Source organism: Talpa europaea (assembly GCF_964194135.1).
Source record: "Talpa europaea genome assembly, chromosome: 16".
Lineage (NCBI taxonomy): Eukaryota > Metazoa > Chordata > Mammalia > Eulipotyphla > Talpidae > Talpa > Talpa europaea.
Genome location: NC_140084.1, coordinates 18,223,228 through 18,245,263, shown reverse-complemented (window position 1 = coordinate 18,245,263; position 22,036 = coordinate 18,223,228). Strand labels below are relative to the sequence as shown.

Genomic DNA, 22,036 nt, shown 5'->3' with positions numbered 1-22,036 from the left:
GGTATAAGCAGCATTTTAAAAGTTGTGGGAAATTGCTGTATTCTTTGAGACCAAATTTTTATTGTATTAAAATTGTGATACAGCCACTTACCAATAACCAACACTTGTGTGACTCATTCACATCAATCGCTAAATACACACAAGCACACCATTATTTACATAAAAAATAAGTTAAGCTTTAATAACGAAAAACAAGTTTACAAATGCAATTTTTTAAAGCCTATTGAAAAATAAGAAATGTGGACATTTCTGAGAGCCAGAATCACACAGGAATAAGCCTTTTCAAAAAGAAAATATTTTGAAAATAAAAAGCTTGAAACAAATCAAAGCATAATTTTAAAATGCCAATTTTGTAATTCTACATGTGTTTTAATGTAATTATTAACTTTCTGTTAGTTACAAAATAGCTTTTAGGGTTGTCTCCAAAAAGTTAGATGTCACCTAAGTTGAAAGCTAAGTTATATTTTTTAATAAGTTAAAAAGACTAAGACCGCTTTCAGCAATTCTTCCTTCTTCCAAAAACAAGTAAGGCATCACTTAGTGGCAATACCAGCAATCTTACAATTTTTATGCTCAGAAACTTTCACAGCAAATTTTAAAAACCTGGCATCCTCATGCATGTTACTAAATTGATGTCTGAAATTTTTCATCATAAATAGCTACAAAGGACGTGTTGGCATATTATAGATACTGCATCTTCGATTAAATCATTATATTCCACTTTACATTTAGCCAAGTCTCCAAATATACAGTAGTTATTTGACAGACACTATCTTTTCCAAAAAATGACATGAACAAGGCAAGTCTTAATGGTAAGCAATGCCACATTTTTCCTTTTCTCCTTGAATTTGGATTTTTATTCTCCTTCCCCCTCAAGAATTCAGCCTAATTATTTTTGACTTTTATATTAACTGTATACCTGTAAAAAAATTTATAATACCCTAAAATCACAAGGTGGCTACACAGTTAAAATATGCTTCTGGACTGAGTGAGATCAATAAACACAATATAAATTTAAATAAATTATAAGCTTTGGCAATATATCATTTAATGAAAAGATGGCTTCTCCCCCAATTATTTCATCTCCAAGTAGCTTAACACCATCTTTGTTAGAATGGGCCAACAAAGCACCTATTTGAATCTCCCTTTTCAATTTTATGTTCCTGTTCTGCAGACATAGTTATGCAGACAGGGAACAGAGGGGCTCTGTGATAGCAAGATAACATAATACTCCCAACTCACTTATAACTGCACACAAAAATATTCCAAAATCTTGAGGGTTTCCTCAGTGTAGTTCAAAGTGAAAAACTGGGAACCTTCAGAACCGTAAAAGGATTTGTAGCCTGCTGTTAAGTTGCTTTCACCTCTCAAACACACATATCCTGAGTCTGACACCTGGAGTCTTGTTCTCCAGTAAGACTAGGGAGGTGAGGATCTGAAAACTGATCCTCTAAGACTATTGGAGCCTGTGTTCTCCCTGGAAGTTATGGTGGACAGCCAGGGGATGGCTAACTCATTTCAAGACCACTGGTGTTGGTGACTTAAGTTTAGGTTATATTTAGTTCAGTCCAACAGATATACATTAGTAGATTATGTTGCTGGCTGCCTTCTTAATATAGCAACAAGTCACCAAATGTGTTCTGCAGTGTACCAGTCCAAGACATAGTCTTGGCAAAAGGACTCTGAAAAAAATATTGGGTGTTTGATCAGGGCATTCATGCCCCTCTGCACTGTGCCTGTTAGAATTCAAGTTTCACAATAATTTTTTAATTTATTGTGTCACCTAAATTTCCCAAACTCAAATGCTCTAACCAAGTTCCCTCCTTAGCTCTTCCATGTAATGACGATTGTTGTCAATAATTTACTTAGGGAAATGGTGAACACACACAGGGTAGTTCATAGACAATCAGGTTTGACTCCATTAAAGTTGCTGTAACTTTTCAGAATGTTCCTGTCACAATCCTGCTTGACCTGAATTGACTGTACTTATGACGGGAAAGATAAACCACAGTTGCACCTGCTATCTTATACTCAGGTGAGGTGGCCTCTGAGCCTACTCTGGGAAGAGCAGTAATATCACTCATGCTCTTTGCTTTCCTTGTCTGTTTTTTCTGAGAGAATCCTTCCACCCACTGTAAATAAGAGTAAGGTGTTATCCTATCAAGGACGAATGTAGAAGCCAAAGCAAATAGTTTCTAATGGTGGATTCAAGTCCCTATAGCACCTAGTAGGACACAGTTTTAGGGAGAGAGCTCTTCCAGCATCATTTTAGTGTAGCCCTTCCTCCCCCCAACCCTGTCTTGCTCAGCAGAGGTGTGGCTGGGAATGAATATTACAGGGTAGTGGCTGAAAAGATGCTTAGCTTCTGCCTTCTGTGCCATCACTTCTCAATTTGACAGTGTAGTAAAAAATCCTTTCCATTGGGAAGGGGATCCAGGCCTTGGCTCGTTGGCTTTGAAATAGTGAAGTGGGCAGGTTTATGTTTTTTACTCACCCCTGAACTGAAAACAGCAAAATCTGAGCTCTTCTGTGTAGAGGGACTGATGGGGTCAGAAGGGACTGGGAGTAGAACTGTAATAATTAGGCTCCAGTGGCTACCTGGCACACAGCCAATAGGGTAGTGGCTAGAGTCTGAAAAACTTCCCTGCAGATGCAGTTCTGTGTCTTTTGAAATCTAACCTCTCTTGAACATTGCTTTGCACATCTGCTGCCATCAAAAGTGTTGCTGCCCAGTTGCTGACTGCCAAACAAAACAGCAGCTCCAATTTGAGGAGGAACTAAGTGATGTTTCAGGATAACAGCCCCGTCTTGATCAAGCAGCTGACCCCTACAATCCTGGCTTCGTGAGTGGTAACATGCATTTTTTCTAGAAGCACATGGGTGTGTTGTGTTCCATGAGACAGGAGCCACCTTACTTGTTAGCATTGTACCCCCAGTGTGCGTTGCATTCAGGTGCCCCATACACTTGTGGAATGAAGGGTTAAGTCTTGACCTTAGACAGAGCCCACTGGTTTGAGAGTGCTCCGGCTGGTCTGAGTGTGCTCTCAGCAGTACAAGCGTGCTCTTAGCCCAGGGCAGCTTGGGGAGGGCTGGCTGGGCAGCTGGGAGCCACTGTCATCCGAGTAAAGATAAGACTTTTCTCTTCTACTGCAATTTTCTCTGAGTAGTATCTTTGCCCTCCAAGTCAGTTCCCCCTTCACTCACAGCAAATGGCAATTCTACTGCTTACTCCCCACAGCAGCGTCCTTGCCTTTACAGAGCATTACTAAATTATCACTGCACAAAGCATTGCTTGTGTCTCAGGATGTAGAGGCATATTATCTGGTCCTGGGGGAGGACATCCCCTCTAGGCATGGCTGCATCTGAGATTTTCTATAGCCTCCTAAGGCTCAGCTTGCTTTCCAGGAAACTGGGAGATTCCAAGAAACTTCCCTGTGGAGCCGACCTTTGATCGCCTCATTTGATGGGTAAATGACCTCATGTCTCTGGAGAGCAGAGAGCTGCAGGTCCTGAGTCTCCCCAGCTGTGGTGCATAGCCAGCTCATGAGGGGGCAGGGCTGGGGTAAGGAAGAAGCTGACTGAGCCTTCTGTGGGTCTCTCTGATAGGCTCTTTAAATCAGAGAGGTCCCAGGATGTCCATCCCCACCCCAGTAACAAAGCAAGTCTACCATGAACTGGAAGTTGTCTTAATGAACAGAGACCACATCCCTAACCTCCTCTCACTTCTCACACATTGCAGCAGGTCTGTCTAGCCAGCTATCCAGCTGGTGGTAATTAAAGTGCACTGAGCTGAGCCCACTGACCTGGGACAGGGAAGCTGGGCAGATGTGGCAGTGAGAGGCCTGGTGTGATCTGGTGGCCTGAACCATGGAATCATCTGCCTTTTTGTTAAAAGCCTTCTCCCTTAAAATCTCAGAATCTAATGAACTGGGCTCAACTTCCATGGAGTCAATTACCTGGGTCAGTTGAGGCTGGAAAAGGAATCCTGCTTGCTGTACAGGTCATGCACAGAAAGTTTAATTACTTGAGATTTTCACTGCTTTTATTCAGTGAGGTTTGGGAATACGAGAGACCAAAACGAGGAGCATTTTGGAAACCCTCTATCAAGAACATAAGTTAAGAAATTGTCCTAGATGAAAAAATGAGAAAGAAACCACCCTGCCTCAGGCCAGCTGGGTCTCCTTCAGCGATGCCATCTTGCTGTCAGGCTTGGAGAGGATGACGTCACAGATTAGCACATTCCAGGGTCTGAACAGAGTCCGTTTTGGGGGCAAACACACGCACACACACAATGTACCTCAGCTTTCACGAGTAAAACTTGCTGTTGCTGACTCTCTTCTCTCTCAACCTGAAACAAGACAGATGCCACCATCATCCATGAGGCTGACATGTGGGCCATGAGCTGACACGCCTCAGTCTGAACATTTTTGCAGGTCTCACGTGGCTGAATGATATAGGGGCTGACAGTCAGAGAGGGAGACTTCTGGAAAGACATTCAGCCTCTCTCAGGCTCCATTTCCTGGCAGGTCACTACGCTGGGGTCGCTGCTACTCTGCAGGCTAAAGACTAAATGAGCTGCCGTGGGAAGGAGGTCAGCACAGTTTCCACCAGAGGCTTGCTGTTCGCTGAGCTCGGCTCCCTGCATAATATACGACAGTGGGCACCCCTGGATGAGGCTGACCCCCAACATCCCATTACATGTGCCCTTCTAGTGATGACAGGTCTGCTTAGGGAGGTGCATACTTAAGACACTGCCAGAGCTCACGCACAGAGCCAAGACAATGGAGTCAAGAGGGTCAGCAGAAGGAGTTCTCAAGACTGGGGAAGGGTGGGGCAGGGAGATACTTTCCTGAAGCCTGGATCCCCTGTACCCGACCTGCCTGAAGGAACCTGACCCAGAGGGAGGGTTCGCAGCTGAGGGTGGCTGGCTCACCTCCGGTTACACTTCTCCTGGTACAGCTGGAGCTGGTTCTCATTGACAGTGAACTCCTTGACCAGGGCATCCCGGCTGGCATTGCGCAAATTCTGGTGCGTGTCGTACAGAAAGAGCTGGTTGTTGAGCTCCTCCTGCCGCCTCCGCAGCTGGCGACAGGAGGAGTAGAGCTCCTCTTCACTCTCCTGCAGAGGAGAGAACAGCCACTTGGTGACAGTGCCTTCCAAACCAGAACTGGGGCATCTAAGGTTGTGACAGGAAGGCGCACAAGGCGTGAGCTTTACAACTGGGGTTACTCCAGAAAACCCGGGGCCTATTCTAACCAAAGGTAAAACTCACAATTACTGATTCCTTTGGAAGCAAGCAGTTTTAACAACCCTTATTTAACAATCGAGGATGACCTTTTGGGGAAACTGAAATAACAAATGCATTGCTCACTGATCCTACTTCTTAACCAAGTCCATAGGTTTACATCACCTCTGGCCCTTCTCCAAACACACAGGGACTAAATGGCTTGTGCTTCACATGGAATTCAACAGCCTATGAGGACAGAAAGGTAAGCAGGAACCAGCGGACCATTTAAGATTCTGCAAGGGCCCTAAAAGCACAGTAACACAGAACAACATGAATGAACCTTGAAAGCAGGCTCTGTGACATGTCGGTTCTTTTTTTTTTTTTTTTTTTTTCATTTTTTTAAATTTAATTTTTAAAATTTTTTTAAAATTTTATTTATATAAGCACTGGGTACAGTCAGAAGCGTGGGAGGGTGAGAGAATTCACCAGAGCGGGGAACAGAACAGGCAGACCGACGAAATACACTGCTGAGGGGAGCAGCGGACGAGACAGGAGAGGTCTGTGCGCCATGTGGGATCCTCGTTGGCGGCTGGGGATTGAACCGGCGCTGCAGAGGCTCAACCACTGTGCCACCAGGGGAGGCCCATTTTTTTAAATTTTATATAAATTTTTTTACATCATTTTTCATTTTTGCACAATGTATGCATTTTCATCTTGGTTATAGTCCCCATACAATTCCCACCCCCCTTGTTTTGATCCTACTCCCTCCTCTCACCCTGTAGTGTGTCTCTGGTTTATAGTTACTTGTTGATTTTGATTTTCACTTTATTAGAAATAGTCTTTTTCCTGGTCCCTTATTTAGGTTTTCTAAATTCCTGCTATGAGTGAAACTATCTGGTATTTTTCTTTTTCTTTCTGGCTTATTTCGCTGAGCATGATCTCTTCCAGCTCCATCCATGTGGCTGCAAATTGCATGAGTTTATCTTTTTTGATTGCTGAGTAATATTCCATTGTGTATATGTACCACATCTTCTTGATCCAGTCATCTATTCTTGGACATTTGGGTTGTTTCCATTCAGTTCTTAAAGATGACATACTCTATGATTCCTTGTATATGAAATGTCCAGAAAAGGCAAATTCATAGAAAGGAAATAGATTCGTGTTTGACTGGGGTGATGGTGAACTTTGTGCAGACAGTTAACGGGAGTTTTTGGCAGATGAAATTGTTCTAAACTTAATCTCAGTGATGGTGGCACACACAGCTCTGTGAATATACTAAAAACTATGGAATTGTACACTTTAAGTGGGTGAGCTGTATATGAATTACCTCCATAAAGCTATTAACCTCCCTCCCCCCAAAAAAAGAATGGCAGGGTAACAGTGCCCAGAAATGGGCATGACTCAGTTATACCCAGTAATGATGTCTTCCCCATCCCACCCTGTCTCTGGGCAGGTGACCAAAGGCCATTCAGAAGCATCTGTGAGACTTTGGTTGAAGCTCTTGGTAAGAACAGTTTCTTTTCTGGGGATCAGCTGAATATGTCTAGTCGCTAGTGGCCCCTTTGTTATGTACAGAAAGTTGGGACTGAATCCAACTGAGAGGGAAATAGAGAGTCTTTGGGTGAGCACCTGGATCCAGCCATGACTGAAACAAAATCTACCTAAAATCTCTGAGTTTTCTGAACATAACCATTCTCTGCATTACATTTGGGGAAAAAAACCATTGTTAGGATAGCATGAAGATGTGCCCCCTTCCTAGTATCTTTAAAGAGAACTGGCTCTGGTGCAAGGCTGACCACTGAGGCAGGTCAGTCTGTTGGCTACTATGGACATGGAGTTATTCAAGTGAGAGGATCCAGTGCTATTAAAACATGTGCTGATATTTTTTTTGTTGCTATTTTGTCATTTATTTTTACCTGAAAATGGACTCAGGTCATACCTTGCTCTGCAAAAACTTTTCCCCACTGTAACCACCTAACCAAACATCATGGGCATCCCACAGGCTAACAGGTGGAACGCTGGCTTTGCAGAGTGGGGAAACTACTGGAAGATGACTCTGGCCCTTACAAAAGTGCAGAGGAGAAAACAGGCCTTTGCGAAAGAGTGGAGGTAAAATGGACAGTCCATGGTGACTCACTTGATGTACTGAGTGAAGCATTTGGGAAAGTCAGCAATGACCTTGCTTAAATCAGTGCCTTTCCTCAAGGAGACCAGCTCCCCTTGCTAATTAAGAATAGTCATCAATAAATGAACTCATTAAATGGGGGAAATTTTTCCACTTTATAGTCATGATGAATGTTGGTATCATTAAAAGCAGGACCACCAGATAGCATATGCCTCCAGGTGTGATAAAATAGAAATCTCTGAATACCACCTATGAAACGTGCTTGCAAAAATATAAATAATAAACAATAAACAACCTGAATGCTAAAAAAAAAAAAAAAGAATAAAGCAAAACAAAACAAGGACCCCATTTAAGTCTTCACACATGGCCTCTCTCACCTTCTGTCCACCTGGAACAAAAGAGTTCCTGTTGCTTTCAAATAGATGGTGTCTGCTATTCAGATCAAGTTCAAAATCCGCCTTTTCTAAGGTGTCTGTCATTGCTGTCCTTTATCTTCTTTTCTGAATCCCAGAGCATTCATGGCTGTTACATAGTCTGGTCTTTTAGTGCCCATATATGTATAGTGCCTACTTCTCTGTCATTGCTTCCTTGCGTTACATTCCTTCTTGCTGAAGTTAAGTACTACAGTAGTTCTTTCAGTGAAGCTTTATTGGTACCAAATGATCTGTCTTTGTATGTCTGAAAATACCTTCATTTTGCCCTCATTCTTGAATAGTGGCTATTAGGATATAAAATGTCTAGACTTAAGCTGTGTGTCTTAGCATTTTGAAGATTTTCTTCAGTCTTTAGGCTGTTATTGCTGTAAATGGGAGTGCTACTGTCACTTGTCAATCCTTTGTAGGTAATGTCTTTTTCTTTTATAATTTTCTCTTTATCTTGGGATTCTGCCGATTCAATAGAATGTGCCTGTATGTGGATCTATAGTTATTTATACTGCTGGATTTACAGTCTCTTCAAGGCTGGAAATTTCTCAACCATTAACATTTCAAAACTTTTTAAACCCTTTTCACATTTTTATCTTGCCTTGCTGTGTTCAAAGCAAATTCCACAACTCAAATTCCCCAAAAGAATCTTCAGATTTATTGGGCTGTCAGAAAAGTCATGACATATTTTTTCCATTTTCTTTTTTTAAAGATTTATTTATTTATGCATACAAGAGCTGGGTACAGGCCAGAAGTGTGGTGGCGAGAGCATTCACCAGAGACAGTGGGATCAGAACAGGCAGACTGAAACACACTGCTGAGGGGAGCAGCGGGCGAGACAGGAGAGGTCTGCTGTGCCATGTGGGTTGCTCCCTGGCCGACCCCTTGTGCTACAGAGGTCTCAGATTGCTTCACAGTGTTATGCTTAACCCCTTGCGCCACCAGGGAGGCCCCCTTTTTTCCATTTTCTATGCAAAAATGCATCATGACTTTTCCGACAACCCAACACAATTCTTCCCTTAATTGTGTCCACTCCAGAATTTTTCCTTTTCAAAAAATATTTTCAGATCTATGGAGCAAATTCCCTTGCTTTTACATTTGCTAGCACTACTACTACTATTACCATTATTATTTTCCTCGAGTGTTTCAAAATTTTAATGTGCAGACTCATCTTGAAAAGGAAGTTTCTCCCCCTCCTGAAGTCTATAGGTTGGTTGTATCTGATTTCCTGAATGTTCTAAATGGGATGTTAAGTGCTGGCCCCAGGCAGGGTACTTAGGAATCCTGAACACCCTGCCTGTGTCTTGACTGCAAGGCAGGGTCCACTTTGATCCCAGCCCCTAATCAAGCAGCTGACTGCTGGCCAGAGGCCTGGGCACTTGCCCAGGAAGGCAGGCTTGCACATAATTTTTATGAAACCAGTATAAGCAGACCTGACCCAAACCTATGATTTGAACGTGCAGTAAATACCAGTGCAAAAATCCAAAAGGAACGCCTGCATTACAGAAGCTCATAAACAATACAATTCTCCTGTGTTGCGCTAAGAAATTGGTGGTTCTGCTCTCATTAACATGACTACATCACACCTCGATGTCCTCAAGCCTCCCAGTATCTCTGCTGCTTGTTTCACATAGACTGTAGGAGAAACTACATGGGAAATGTGCCCACCCTGGTCCCCTGTCCCGGACCCCATGCCCTCTTTCTTGTTCACCCTCATTTCTTTACCCCTGTACATACCCTTTCTCTCTCCTATATCACTCCTTGCCATCTAAATACTAATCAATACTAAATACTATTCATTCCCATCAGCAGCATGCAGATAGATCTTAAAAAGCTCCTCCTTCACCCCATCCCCCTCCAGCTACAGACCCATCTCTCTTCCCATCAAATGTCCTTGAATGTCATGTGCTCCCCCTCAATGCATCATCTCCTGCTCACAGTTCAATTTTTAATTTCAGTTTTATCAATTATATATGCATGGAATTGAAAGAGTCTGGAAATAAAACAAGATTACCTAAATCCAGACAGTCTCCTTGTTCACCACCCCCACCCACGATGATCTCTGCTCTCCAAAATCAATAGTTACTTTCTTTTATTTTTAACTTGACAGTTCTTTAAAAAAAGAAAAAAGAAAAAAAGCTTATACTGCAAGTTGTGAGGTTTTCAGTTGTTAGGGATTATCTTCAGAGAGACTTGGCTAGTTTCCCCCACATACTTTGATCTTCTCCCGTGGAGGTATAACCAAAAATGGACATAATCAATTTATGATTCTGCTGTCATTATTCCCACTTGAGCTCTTATTTCACCCCTACTTTAAGTTGAAGATATGTTACTACAATTATGTACATGTATTTATATAATGATGTATTTATTACATAGATTTAAGATGTGCGAATCCTTAGAGAACCGCTTTGGCAAAAAGTTTTACCTGCCCTGTGACAAAATCTGAATGGAGTTCATTAGTTTTATTTTTTTGCTTTTCTCCTCATGGATGCTTTTTCTTTTGTGTATGTGCACTGAAATTTTAAGCTTGCAGAAAAGTTGCAGTGATGGTATAGCGTTCTCATATACCCTCCACTGCCCAGCTTCCCAGGTCTACTTCCTGCCAAGCATGAAACTATTAAACTACAAGTTCTATTTGGTTTTCACGGTTTTCCCACCCATGTCCTTTCTATGGTCCAACACCCAATCCTGGATCCCACACTGCACGTGGCTGCTTTGTCACCTTAGCCCCCTGTTTGGATCTGTGATGTCTCCTGTCTTTCTTGACATTTATGAAAAGTACTGGTCAGTAATATTGTATATTTCTCCTCAATATGGTTCATCTGGTGTTTTCTCCTGCTCTGTTGAGGTCATACAGCTTGGGCAAGAATGTCACAAAGGTGCAATGGCATGACTTCTCCCTGGTAGTGATGCTGTGATTTGGTCAAGAGGGTCTGCCCAGTTCATCCACTGTCCAGCCACCATTTTTCTTCTATTTCCAGTTACTTTCTTAAAGGAAGACACTTTGAGACTATGCGAATATCCTCTTTCCCTCACACTAATTTTAGGATCCAGTGGATAGGTCATACCTGCAGCAACCAATGGTGATCTCTAGTGCCCTCATCCCCTTTACATTTATTAATTCAAATTCTTCTGCAAGGAAGAGCTCTCTTCTCTCAATTAGTGCACAGTCATGTGTCCACAAGTGGAGAGTTTTATTCTATGGGTTCTAATCCAGCATCATGATTTTGTTGCTCAAACTGCTCCACCTTTGGCCACCAGGAGCTCCTTCAGGTTGGTGTCACATCCTTTTTTCTTAGTGGAACCTGAAGATACTTCAGATTCATTTTATATATATATTTTTTTTTTGCTCTATTTTGTAACTGACCACTTGTCTGAATAACTCCAGTTACTTTCAATGGGGGAATTATAGTTAAAAAGCAAGATCTGGGGGCTTAGGGGTGATCACTGCTAGCGGGTGCCTCTGGTTCTGGGCTTTCTCGGCAGACAGCAGGGTGTGTATGTACAGTAACTCATGCAAACACACATTCCTATCCACTTAGCGTGTGTGTGTGTGTGTGTGTATATACATTTTTTGAGTTTATACTAATGCCCTTGATTCTAACCAAAAAATTTTGAGCAGGATTGGTGTATATTTCTTATTAGGTTGTTGCTTTATGTCGTCCAGTAGGATTTGATACTTTTCCTTAAATAAGTCCTATACCTTCTTTAAACTTCTCCTAATATGCTGCTACAATTTTTGTCAGTATCATGAATGAGACTACCCATATGTCCTTATTTATCCTAGAATGAAGTGGTTAGACTTAATACAAGATTAACAAATCTTGTAGTCTTTTTTTCAAATATATAATCTGTAGTCACAAATTTATCTACTCATTTGGGGCTCAGTCTCCTACAGTATTTACTCTTGTACATGTTTGCTTTTGTATCTTTATTAAGCAGGAAAAGCTTAATTGGTCTTTTCTGTGAGTCAGTATTTTTCTTTCATTCTTTGTTTCATTTCATTCAGTTATTTAATCCACGTTTTTCAGACTTCTGTGTGGTTTTAAGGCAAGCACTTTGTTCATGGTATAGCTATGGGACACGTTTTGCTACCATCTAGGTAACTTACTTCCTCTAGCTAGGATTATTTTCAAAGAGTGAACATTTTAGCCATCTTTATGATCTTTCAAATCATTATTTTATTTTATTTTTTAATTAATTAATTTATTTATTTATACAAGCACTGGGTACAGTCAGAAGCACAGGAGGGTGAGAGAATTCACCAGCGCCAGAGCGGGGAGCAGAGCAGGCAGAAGGACCGAAGTACACTGCTGAGGGGAGCAGCGGGCGGCAGGAGAGGTCTGCGCGCCATGTGGGACCCTCACCCGGCGGCCGGGGATACAACTGGCGTTGCAGAGGCTGCAGGCAGCCTCGCAACCCAGCGCTCAACAGCTGAGCCACTGGGGAAGCCCTCAAATCATTATTTTAAAAATGCATTAGGACATTCTTTGTGACTCCGTACACTATCAAGTTCATAAAGTTTCTGAGAAACAGAAGCTCATGGTTTATGTTATCAACTTGTAGGGCACGAAATTATACATAGATCTCTTATTAAATCAAGCTTGTTCATATTATGTGTTCATATGTTCTTGCTGATTTTTAGTATACCAGACCTTCCAAATTCTGACACTTTTTAAAGTCAGCTAATCTTTATATGGGTTTGTTTGATATTTAGGTACTGTGTGTCTCCTAGTTAAACACCTATGCTTGCCTGTGAGCTCAGAGGACAGGTGAAAATGACCTTTTTTAACACACACATTGGATCATCACATACAAGTTTCTCTCAAGGCTCTTGCTACTTTTGACCTTAAATTTAACTTTGACTATAGCTTTTCCCTCCCAGTTTTTCCCCAATAACTCTGTCCTTCCTATTTCCATAACCTTTCCTCATTCATTCTATTTTGATTACTATACATTTACTTTAATTTCTTTTATCTTTTTTCCAATTTTTACTCTCTTGGTCAAGTTTTTGTTTTTCTCTGCGTTCTTTCAATTTGCCCCCACTTTTCAAGCCTTAAAGCAGTTACCTTCCATTTTCGAACAATCCTAATAAAATCACTTTTTCTTCTAACATCAAAATGTCAGCATCAATCCTCCCCTTGAAAGATGCTTTATAGCCAATGGATCCCCCAGGCATCAAAGTGGAAACCCTTTAAGACACCTTTACTTTCCCTCTCAACTCCAAGGCTTTGTTCACACTCGATTATTTTCAGTTCCAGATGACGAGGAATTTTCCATTATAGCATATTTCTTCAGTTTCAAGAATTCTTATGACACTTAACAGCCTAACATCTTTATCAGATTATCATGCCACATACTTCAGTAACTGTGCCGCAAATTTTATTCTACCCACCTCTTCATCTCCCTACCTAGAAATTTCTCTTCTAGTAAGTTTCCATTGGTTCAGGTGCTTTCTCAGGGTTTCTAAAATCATCCACAGTACATGTTCGCTGCCTTGGCATGTGGGTGGTTGGACACGTAATTCTTCTGTCTCAGAGTCTGTTGTGTAGCTTCCAGTGCTGCGGGACAAGTCTGGCCTTAGACTCCCATGACTTTCTCTGTAGATGACAGTATGTTGGGGAAGTCTGGGGTTTTTTATTTAGCCTCAAAGTAAACAAAAGTAATGGCTAGGAAGTGGGCATCTGTTTATTTCATGTTTTCATCCCTTCAGATATCAAGGGGATGGTTCCCTACTGGCCAATTCATTTGTAGCATCCCACCCCTCTGTTCCACTTTGTCCTTTCGGGATGTGCTAGCATGAGGCTCAGAGGACCAATGACAGTGCCTCCCCTTTTCTTTCCTGATCTCCAGCTCATGATGGTAAATGCACAGGAGTTAGAGACTTTTTGTCCATGTGTCCTTTGGGTCACCAATGTAATCTCTTTGTTAATACGCTGAATTCTTTTAATTCCCCAAGTCAGTTTTGTTGCACAGCCCACAAAGTCTTAGTGCTCTGTCTGGATATTCCTGGAAGCTGTTATGACTGAGGGTTGTCATTAAGGTGCTTCCGCCAGCCCTACTCAATGATTATAGCAGGGACCCTTGGGCTTTCTGAGTGCCAGTGTCCCTCCACCACGTGCTCATGGTTGTGTGTGCTCAGTAGTCAGGTGCAGTCGTTGGATGTTAATGGGAGACACATCAGCTTCTGCTCCTTGGAGCCAGGACTGAGCAAACATGAGCTGTTGTGGCACAAGGAGGGCCTTTCTCTCGGTCTATATAGAAATCTTCCGTAACCTCGAAACCAGGACAGCTCAGCTCTTGATGCAGCTCCCCTCCAGAACCTCAGGCTTCTGCTGTGTGCTCTGTAGCCCTGCTGGCTGAGCCCATCCCTGAAACAGCAGCATCCGGTCTTCCCACTAAGTCATCATCCTCACCCCATCTTAGCTCCACTCAGCCCCAAGTGAAGCCCAGACCATCCAGGACCAGTACTCAAAGATCCTGGGGCAGTGGTTTTCTCAAAGTTCCCCTGCTTCCTGCTGGCCCAATTCTTCTGACTCTCACAGTTTCAGATCATTTGGGTAGAAGCTCTTTTCGGTGCACGGCAAGACAGGATATAATACATCAACTTAAACTATTTACTTTCAGAAAACAATTCATGTGTTTTGAGGTAGATGTCGGTGATTTTTTTTCCTCTTTGATCTATTATTCCATTACTAAATATCTAGCCTCAGGAAATCCAGTTTAATCAAAAAATGTTATATGAAGACCTTCATTATTTATAAAGTAAAATATGGCAAACCAGCTAACTGTCCATCACTGAGAGGATGGCTAGGGACCCATCCCTGGTGAACCAGGCATTGATGGCTTTGAAAGTCATATAATAACATGGAAAAATGCTTCAAAGTCACCAGTGCAGTGAATAAAGGACATACATTCATGTGTATTATGTGAACCCAAATAGGAAATATGCAAAAAATTGCCAGGCAAGGGAAATACACCAAAATGCCAAGCATGATAACATTCAGGATGTTTAAAGGGATTTTTTCACCCCCATCTGCCTGTTTTTCTTCTACTTCTCAAAGTAAATATGATAGGCAATAAAATGTAGTTTAAAATACTCTCTATAAGCCATCTACACAGCTTACAGAGTCAAAGACTGAGAATTGATCAGGTCATTATACCATGTAAATGGTTTCTCCAGAAAGGGTTTAAAGTGATATTGATGGCTTTCTGGGACTTTAAACTCTGTCTTAGCAAATGTTTTGAGTCAACATCCCCCCAACCTTCATTGGACTGATCATTTGCTCAAACAAGTCTTTCCTGAAGCTGTTGACGAGAACATCTCCCTGGCATAACAGAGGACATGGGGATAAGGAAGGTCTATGGTTCACAACCCCAGAGACCCCACGTGGCAGCAGGGGCAGAGGGCCCCACACCACCTGCAAGAGAGATAAAGCCAGGGATAGGTGGGCATTTATGAGCTGGCGAAGCAGCAGCTGGAGCTAGATCTGCCCATTCAGACAGCTTTCCGGCCAGAGAGCAGCTAGCTGTGTGGGCGTCATGGATCCACTGGGAACCCCTCTCTCTCCCTACACTACAGTGGCATCCCCAGCAAGGAAGTCACATCTGGGTGAACAATGTTCTCTGTCTTTTAAATTTACGCTTTTCTCTAGGCGTCACCAGTGACAACCATTTCAATTCTGTGTAACATTTCTGGGTCGCTGACAGCAGCATCACATGGCAGTGTCTACTTCAACACAGTCCTGCACCCTCTGAAATGGATTTGACCCCTTCGACGTTGCAGGAATGTCTGCAGATAGGCTCTGTGTACACACCGAAGCTGCAGTCCCTCCTTGGCCACTGAATCCAGACCCTTCGGTGGGCTGGATGAAGCCAAGGGGCTGCAAGTGAATCTATTGTGGCCTTTTGTGGGAGGACCGGGTTCTACAGTGTTACCACCCTCCTAAATTAGAAAATTAATCCCACTAATTCCATACCTGGGAATTGATCCTAGGGAAATAATTCTGAATTTAAAAAGGAAAAGGGTTACCCCATGAAGATGTTCATGAGAGCCTTATTTTAAGTGGATTCTATCTAAATGCCCAACTTGGGGGAATGATTAATCTATGGTCGATTCACCGGTGGAAAAATCTGTCATTTACATGCTAATGAAGACTAGGTAATAGTATGGAAAGTGTAATAATTCTGATCTTAAACCGTGGTTGTCAACCAGGTTGCTGCCAGGGGACATTTCACAATATCTGGAGATTGTCACGGTTAAATTAAATGGGGGAAATGAGGGTTTCTGGCATCTGGCAGGGAGAGGACAGGATGCCACTAAACACTGACAATGCACAGGACGACCCCCAACCCAAAGGATGACCCAGCCCCCCAAGTCAAGAGTACCATGAAGTTTAAGAAAAAACAAACATGCTTTAAAGAATGAACATGTATTATGATGACACTTAGAGAATGCACTGGTCCAGGAAAGGAAGGATGCATAGAGTGTAGATTCTACAATAACTATGTGCCTGTCTCCTCCCCCGAGTGACAAATCTACACTTTTCATACAATCTGGTCAGTGGTTTTATATTTTCTAAGCATTTGTGTAAAATGAGCCTGAGTTTTTCAATGGGCTTACTAATGACCTCAGATACCATTATTAGTAATGGGATGATAAATGCACAGTTCATTCTAAAGCAGGAGAAATCTAAGACTTGTCTCCTCCACTAGGACTTGCTGACAGACTCATTCGCACTGGTGAGGGGAGGAATCTGTATAAACTTGCATGACCGAGCATTTCCATCACAGGAAGAGAATCCTGAAAGGTGATTTTTTTTTTTTGTTCCACAATTTAACGGTTCAAGTGAAAACTATAATTTTCATATAGACATTACATTTATCTTGACAGAGGCTAAAGAACTAACATTTAAAATCTGCTTCGAAATGGAAAACTTTCCATTATCCCTCCCCTCATCCTTTTAAGACACAATTTTGTCATCAGGAACTTACTATACCAAAGAAAGTGCCGTTGGCTGTCCCCGAGCCCCTACTACTGTGTTCTTTTAACTCTCTACTTTCTGTTTTTATTACTTTATCTGTCTGTCCTTATTTTTGCATCCTCTTGCATCTTGATGCTTCAAAGCAAAAAACTACCAAGGTTGCAAAAACTGAACATCAAGGCAGAGAGCTGTACATAAAAGCCTGTCACACCCGCCTCTGGGTGCAGAGGCACCCAGCAGCTATCCCTGTGGCTGGTGTGTGGTGTGTGTGTTACTTGTTAAGGTGATTTTGGTTTGTAACACAGTATAACCACTGGGTGGCCCTACCACACCCAACACCAAGGCACCCATAAACTTCCCTCACAGTCCATTGGGTCCCCCTCCCCCTTAGACTCCCTGTCCCTGGTTTCCCTCTCTGGTAACCTAAATGCTCTATTTTTGTTTCTGCTTTTTGTCATTTCATTTGTTCTGTTTCTCTATATTCCACATGGGAGTGAAATCATCTGGTATTTGTCTTTCTCCTTTTGACTTGTTTCATTTAGCATGATCCCTTCCAGTTCCAGCTTTGCTGCCAACTATGGCTGTTCAACAGTACACCCTTCTCCACTGGATGGTTCTCAGAGAACACCAGGATGAGAAAACAAGATTCCTACTCCTCCAACAAGCCCACATCAGCCCACTGGTTTTCCCAAGTTATCGCAAGAGATGGGGATGACCACAGACGCAACACATCCTGCGTTTTGGACTAGAAAAGATCTTCAGAGGTTGTACTGGCTACACCTGGGGCCCTACAACATATACCAACTAATTTCGTTCTACTGGACAGGGTGGCACAAAGACCCCGAAGTTCCAGAATCACAAGAACTATCCAGTTCTCCCATCATCAAACCCAAGATGTTGGCACTGTGTCCTTAACCCTTATCTCACCCTCTTTCATAATTTATTGTGGCCAGGCCTTTCCCCCTGCCCAAGCCTACCCATCTGGTTAACCAAAGGAAAGACTGTATCTGCATAAGGATAGGACAAACCAAAAGAAGCAAGAAGGAGGTTGCTTCAGCAGAGACTGGTTAAGGGAGTACCACTCACAACGGAAGTTGGCATCCATGCATTTCCGTCCCCAGGACAAGCCACAACAAGGCCTCAGTGGATGCTCTCAGACCTTGGGGAGGGATTATTACCAAAGACCAACAGGTGGCAAAAAGCTCCCAGGAAGGGTGAGCTTTTCTAGAAGAGCAACATCTTACATGGCTTTCACTGAAACGAAGCTGTGAGGAACTTTCCAAAGCTTCACCCTTTGCAACCACATAGCCTACTCACAGATGCTTACAGCATTCTTTATCAAGGAAAGATGCTGGCAGGGAAAACCTGGGGCCTCTGGGGAAGTCTGTAGCTAGAAGGAGTTCTTTTAGGATGTGGCTTCTTTGGTTGAAGTGAATCAGCCAACGGTACACACAGCCCTCTCCACCCACCAGCAAACACAGCTCAGGCACACTGGGATGTTTCTCCACTCACCAGGACTGGCCGCATCTCGCAGAAAACCAGGAGGGAAGCCAGCTCAACATCTTCACTGTACCCATTCTTCAGAGGGACTGACCTAAACCCTGTAGCAGATGGAAAAACAACACAGAGACAGGAGATAAATGTCAGGCCTCAGCTTTCTCACGTGAGCCAGGTCAAGGAGCACAGAGGTCAGTATCCAATGCAAGGGCAGGGGTAGGGGAGGAGGTGTGGGGGCAGATTTTCTAGAAGCCAGAGTTCCCATCCTGATGTTTAGAGAGGGGGACTCCAGAAGGTAGCCTTGACTGGCAGGTCCACACGGAGACATCAAAAATACCTGCCACCTAGAAATGCAAATGACTCACTCAGAAGAAATTAAAACCCTCAGAGTATTACACATTGAACTCAGCGTGACTGCAGACGAGGTTCAATTCCTAAAATATGCTCGAGGCCAAGAGATGTGCAGAGGGAAGGAGGCTTCCATGCTGTCCCCACTGAGGCCTTTACTGAGCTAGGACAGGGTGGGTTTCATGGTTGAAGATTCCCGGTGTGGGGAGAGCTCCTGGTCCTGGCTGTTCACGGCCACCTCAAATTTCCCCCTCCCCCCCAAAAAAGCTATTCCCTATTTAGGCCCATAGTCACTGAAATGTTCTTTTTATTGGGGTAGGATGCTGTAGAGAAATGTTTCAGGCTGCACGTCCCAAAGGTTGCTTGGTTTGCTTGTTTTAATGAGGTAGGATTGAAAAAGGAAAGTCTACATGAAAGTCTGGACCCCACAAACTTACAACCCCTTTCTCCAGAAGGAAAGACTGCTTTCAGTATGTCCCCAGACGGCACATGCCTCTGTTTAACCATGAAGGACCATGCCCTTAGCTGAGCGGTTCTGAACCTCACAGTGTCCATCTCAGTCTTGTCTCAGAGCCATCACATGCCTCTTGCTTGTCTCCAAAGCTTCCTCAGGCACCCCCATCTGTCAGTCTCCAGGTCCCCTTACCCTCTCTTCTATGGCCTTTACATAACCGCTCCCGAGTCTCACTGCTGAGGAGGAGACTGGCATGCTTACCCACTTTGTAAACAGTTCTCCCTCCCACAAAGAGAATTACATTTCAAACATTTTCCTCAATAATTTTCAACCACACTGCAGAGCGAAAAGGATATTACAAGGACACTGTCACCTGGGTCTACCACTAACCTCTGACTCTATTGGTTTTATGACGTTTGTTAATTGTGTGCACGATACATGGACTTGCAAGATGACATCTGGACTCTTCCCGCTAAAGAGCTCAGCAGGTGTCTCATTCACCTGAGCTCAGCTTGTTTGTGTCCTGGGGTGACAATGACATGCAGAGAAATGACCACTCACAACTTTTCACTCACACCTGTCAGTGTCCAGGTTGCCTAAGTGTGTCCTCTGCTTCTCTTCAGCCTGAGCTCGTGGGACATGTAATCCCTGAAGAGCGCACATGAGGATGCACATCGGTCCGGGAACACTCAGGTGACAGTCTGGGTCCAAGAGGAGGATTTGGGGGCACTTCTCTAGAGAATCTTCCTGACCTGGTGCTCCCCTTACAGGTGATATGATCTGTGTTGTTGGTCTGGCTGCTGTTGGCTTTTGCCTGGATACCCTCTCAACTCTTGTGGGCTAGCCTAGTCTTCTTCCGTTTTTTTGTTTTTTTGTTTTTTTTTTTTAAGATTTATTTATGCATACAAGAGCTGGGGTGCAGGCCAGAGATGTGGGGAAGTGAGAGGATCCACCAGAGACAGAGGGGGGAACAGAACAGGCAGACTGACTGAAATACACTGTTGAGGGGAGTAGCGGGCGAGACAGGAGAGGTCTGCTGCACCATGTGGGTTGCTCCTTGACGGGCCAGGGATCTAACTCTGCTGCCGAGGCTGCAGATTGCATCATAGTGTGGTGCTTAATCTCTTGTGCCACCAGGGAGGCCCACTTCTCCCGTTTTAGTGTAGATGGGAACCACCACCAGTGGCTCTTACTAAAATGCAGGTTGCACCTGGCTGGCTGGCTGGGGACCACCTGAGATCTCACCTGTGGAGCAGTCAGTCTGGGTATCAAGTGAACATTAGAATGTGTTGGGATGCAGGAGCCCTTTGGGGAGGGCGAGGTAGCCCTCTGGCACTTGGTTCTGAGCCGAGAGGGAACTCTGGCATGTAACTCCAGACCTCGAGACTTGAGCTCCGTCTCAAGTCCATGACCACTCCAGCAACACGTACCCTCCTCGCTGCCCACATCTCATTTTTCTCAAGTCTTTGTGTATATTGGGATTCAGAACTAGAGTGTGAGTCTGTCTTCATTCATATTGATTTAGGTTGTGTCAGTGCAAAGGGAAATGGAAACATCTTTGGAAGAAAGAGCAGAGTCTTGGCTGAGGAGGGCTGGGGAAGGCCAGAGGAGGCCTGCAGAGGAGGGGCAGGGGAGGGAGTCCCAGCTCCAGTCCTATAGGTGTGTGACCTTGAGCAAGTTAATTAACATCTCCAGGCCTCCAGTGCTCATGTTTAAAAAGCAGAGATGCTAAAACGCTGTGAGGATTAAAGGAGAGAGTTTAAGGCACCTCACATAATAAATGCTGCTTTCCCCGCCTTCCTTCCTGGGTTCCAGCTGGCTTAAAAGCTTATGTACATCCCTAATGACAATGGGCAGTTTTATTTTCAAGTTCAGAAGACCCCCCCCCCCATGCCTTATCCACAAAGGGATTGTTCATTTTATTTCATTCTGCCCATGAATGTGGATGTGCCAGGTGTCATCCTGGAGGTTTTGTTCTTTGTATTTTAAATCCCCAAGCTAAGTCACAGCCTTCTGCAGATGAATTGACACAAGGCGGTGGTGGATGAGGTGCGGGGCTCATCCACTCTGACATTCTCCAAGCCTTTGGGAGGGGTTCACAGCTCGTACCCCTCATCCTTAGAAACCACCTGGCAAGGAGGGCAGCACATGAGCCACCATGGGTGCAGAATGAGGCTGGTGGAGGGGTTAGGAAGGCGTGGGCACAGTTACCCTAAAAATATCTGCCTGAAGCCTTATCTACTCAGCTAATCTAAGTGATAAGTTACAAAGCAAGGGCTGCAGCTATAGTGCTGGCGTTCCCAACCCTTATAGGATGGGCAAGCCAACCAGGAGGGCTGCCAAGTATCAGACCTCTGGGACTCACACATAAGTTATAAAGATGGATATTTCTGGAGTGATAAAAAAAAATCACTTAAAATTTCTCAAGTGCTTGTCTAATTAACTAACCTGCTTCAGGAACTTGTTTCCTCGATGGCAAGCGGCCCCTTAGCCCAGCTCTGTTTTATCAAAGGGTCATCTAAGGAGCCAGCTGACCAGGTAGCTTCCTGGGCCTCACCCCTGAGGAATCAGCATCCTGGGATGGGCCTGGGAACCTGAATTTTCGAACCCCGGCCCCGAATACCTCTGTTAGACAGGTGTCCAGTGATAGAAATTTAGGGAATATTTGTTATGATCCACGTTTAATTTTTTCTAAACAACCAAGCAACATCTCCAAACAACACCAAGAGGAAAGATAGAAGAGTATATAGATCACCCAAATGAGTGCTTTTTCTCATGAAAAATGGTTCCTAAAAAACAGGGAAACAGTGACCTCGTGAGGAACCGAGAAGGATAATATGGTGTCAGCCATCAAAAGTCATTCTGGAAAGGGGAATAGGGAATTCAGCACAGAGGGAAGGCCTGACTGCAGGACACTGTACAAAACTCCAGTAGGAAAGTCCAGGCAGTCCCTTGCTTTGTAACTGTGCCCATGGG

General features: G+C 43.7%; 1 protein-coding gene across 1 annotated transcript in view; it reads right to left on the bottom strand.

The window, feature by feature from the left end:
• Window positions 1-4,305: 4,305 nt before the first annotated feature.
• The window catches only part of PLCG2 (phospholipase C gamma 2), a gene marked incomplete at its 3' end in the record, with an annotated part of 131,541 nt that continues 113,810 nt past the window's right edge, over window positions 4,306-22,036 (bottom strand). Inside the window, exons 30-32 of the mRNA XM_084257077.1 lie at window positions 18,274-18,362; window positions 4,934-5,118; window positions 4,306-4,348 (exon numbers count right to left, since the gene is read on the bottom strand). Coding sequence (XP_084113203.1) covers window positions 4,306-4,348; window positions 4,934-5,118; window positions 18,274-18,362 — 317 coding nt within the window. The remainder of the gene's footprint in view (window positions 4,349-4,933; window positions 5,119-18,273; window positions 18,363-22,036) is intronic.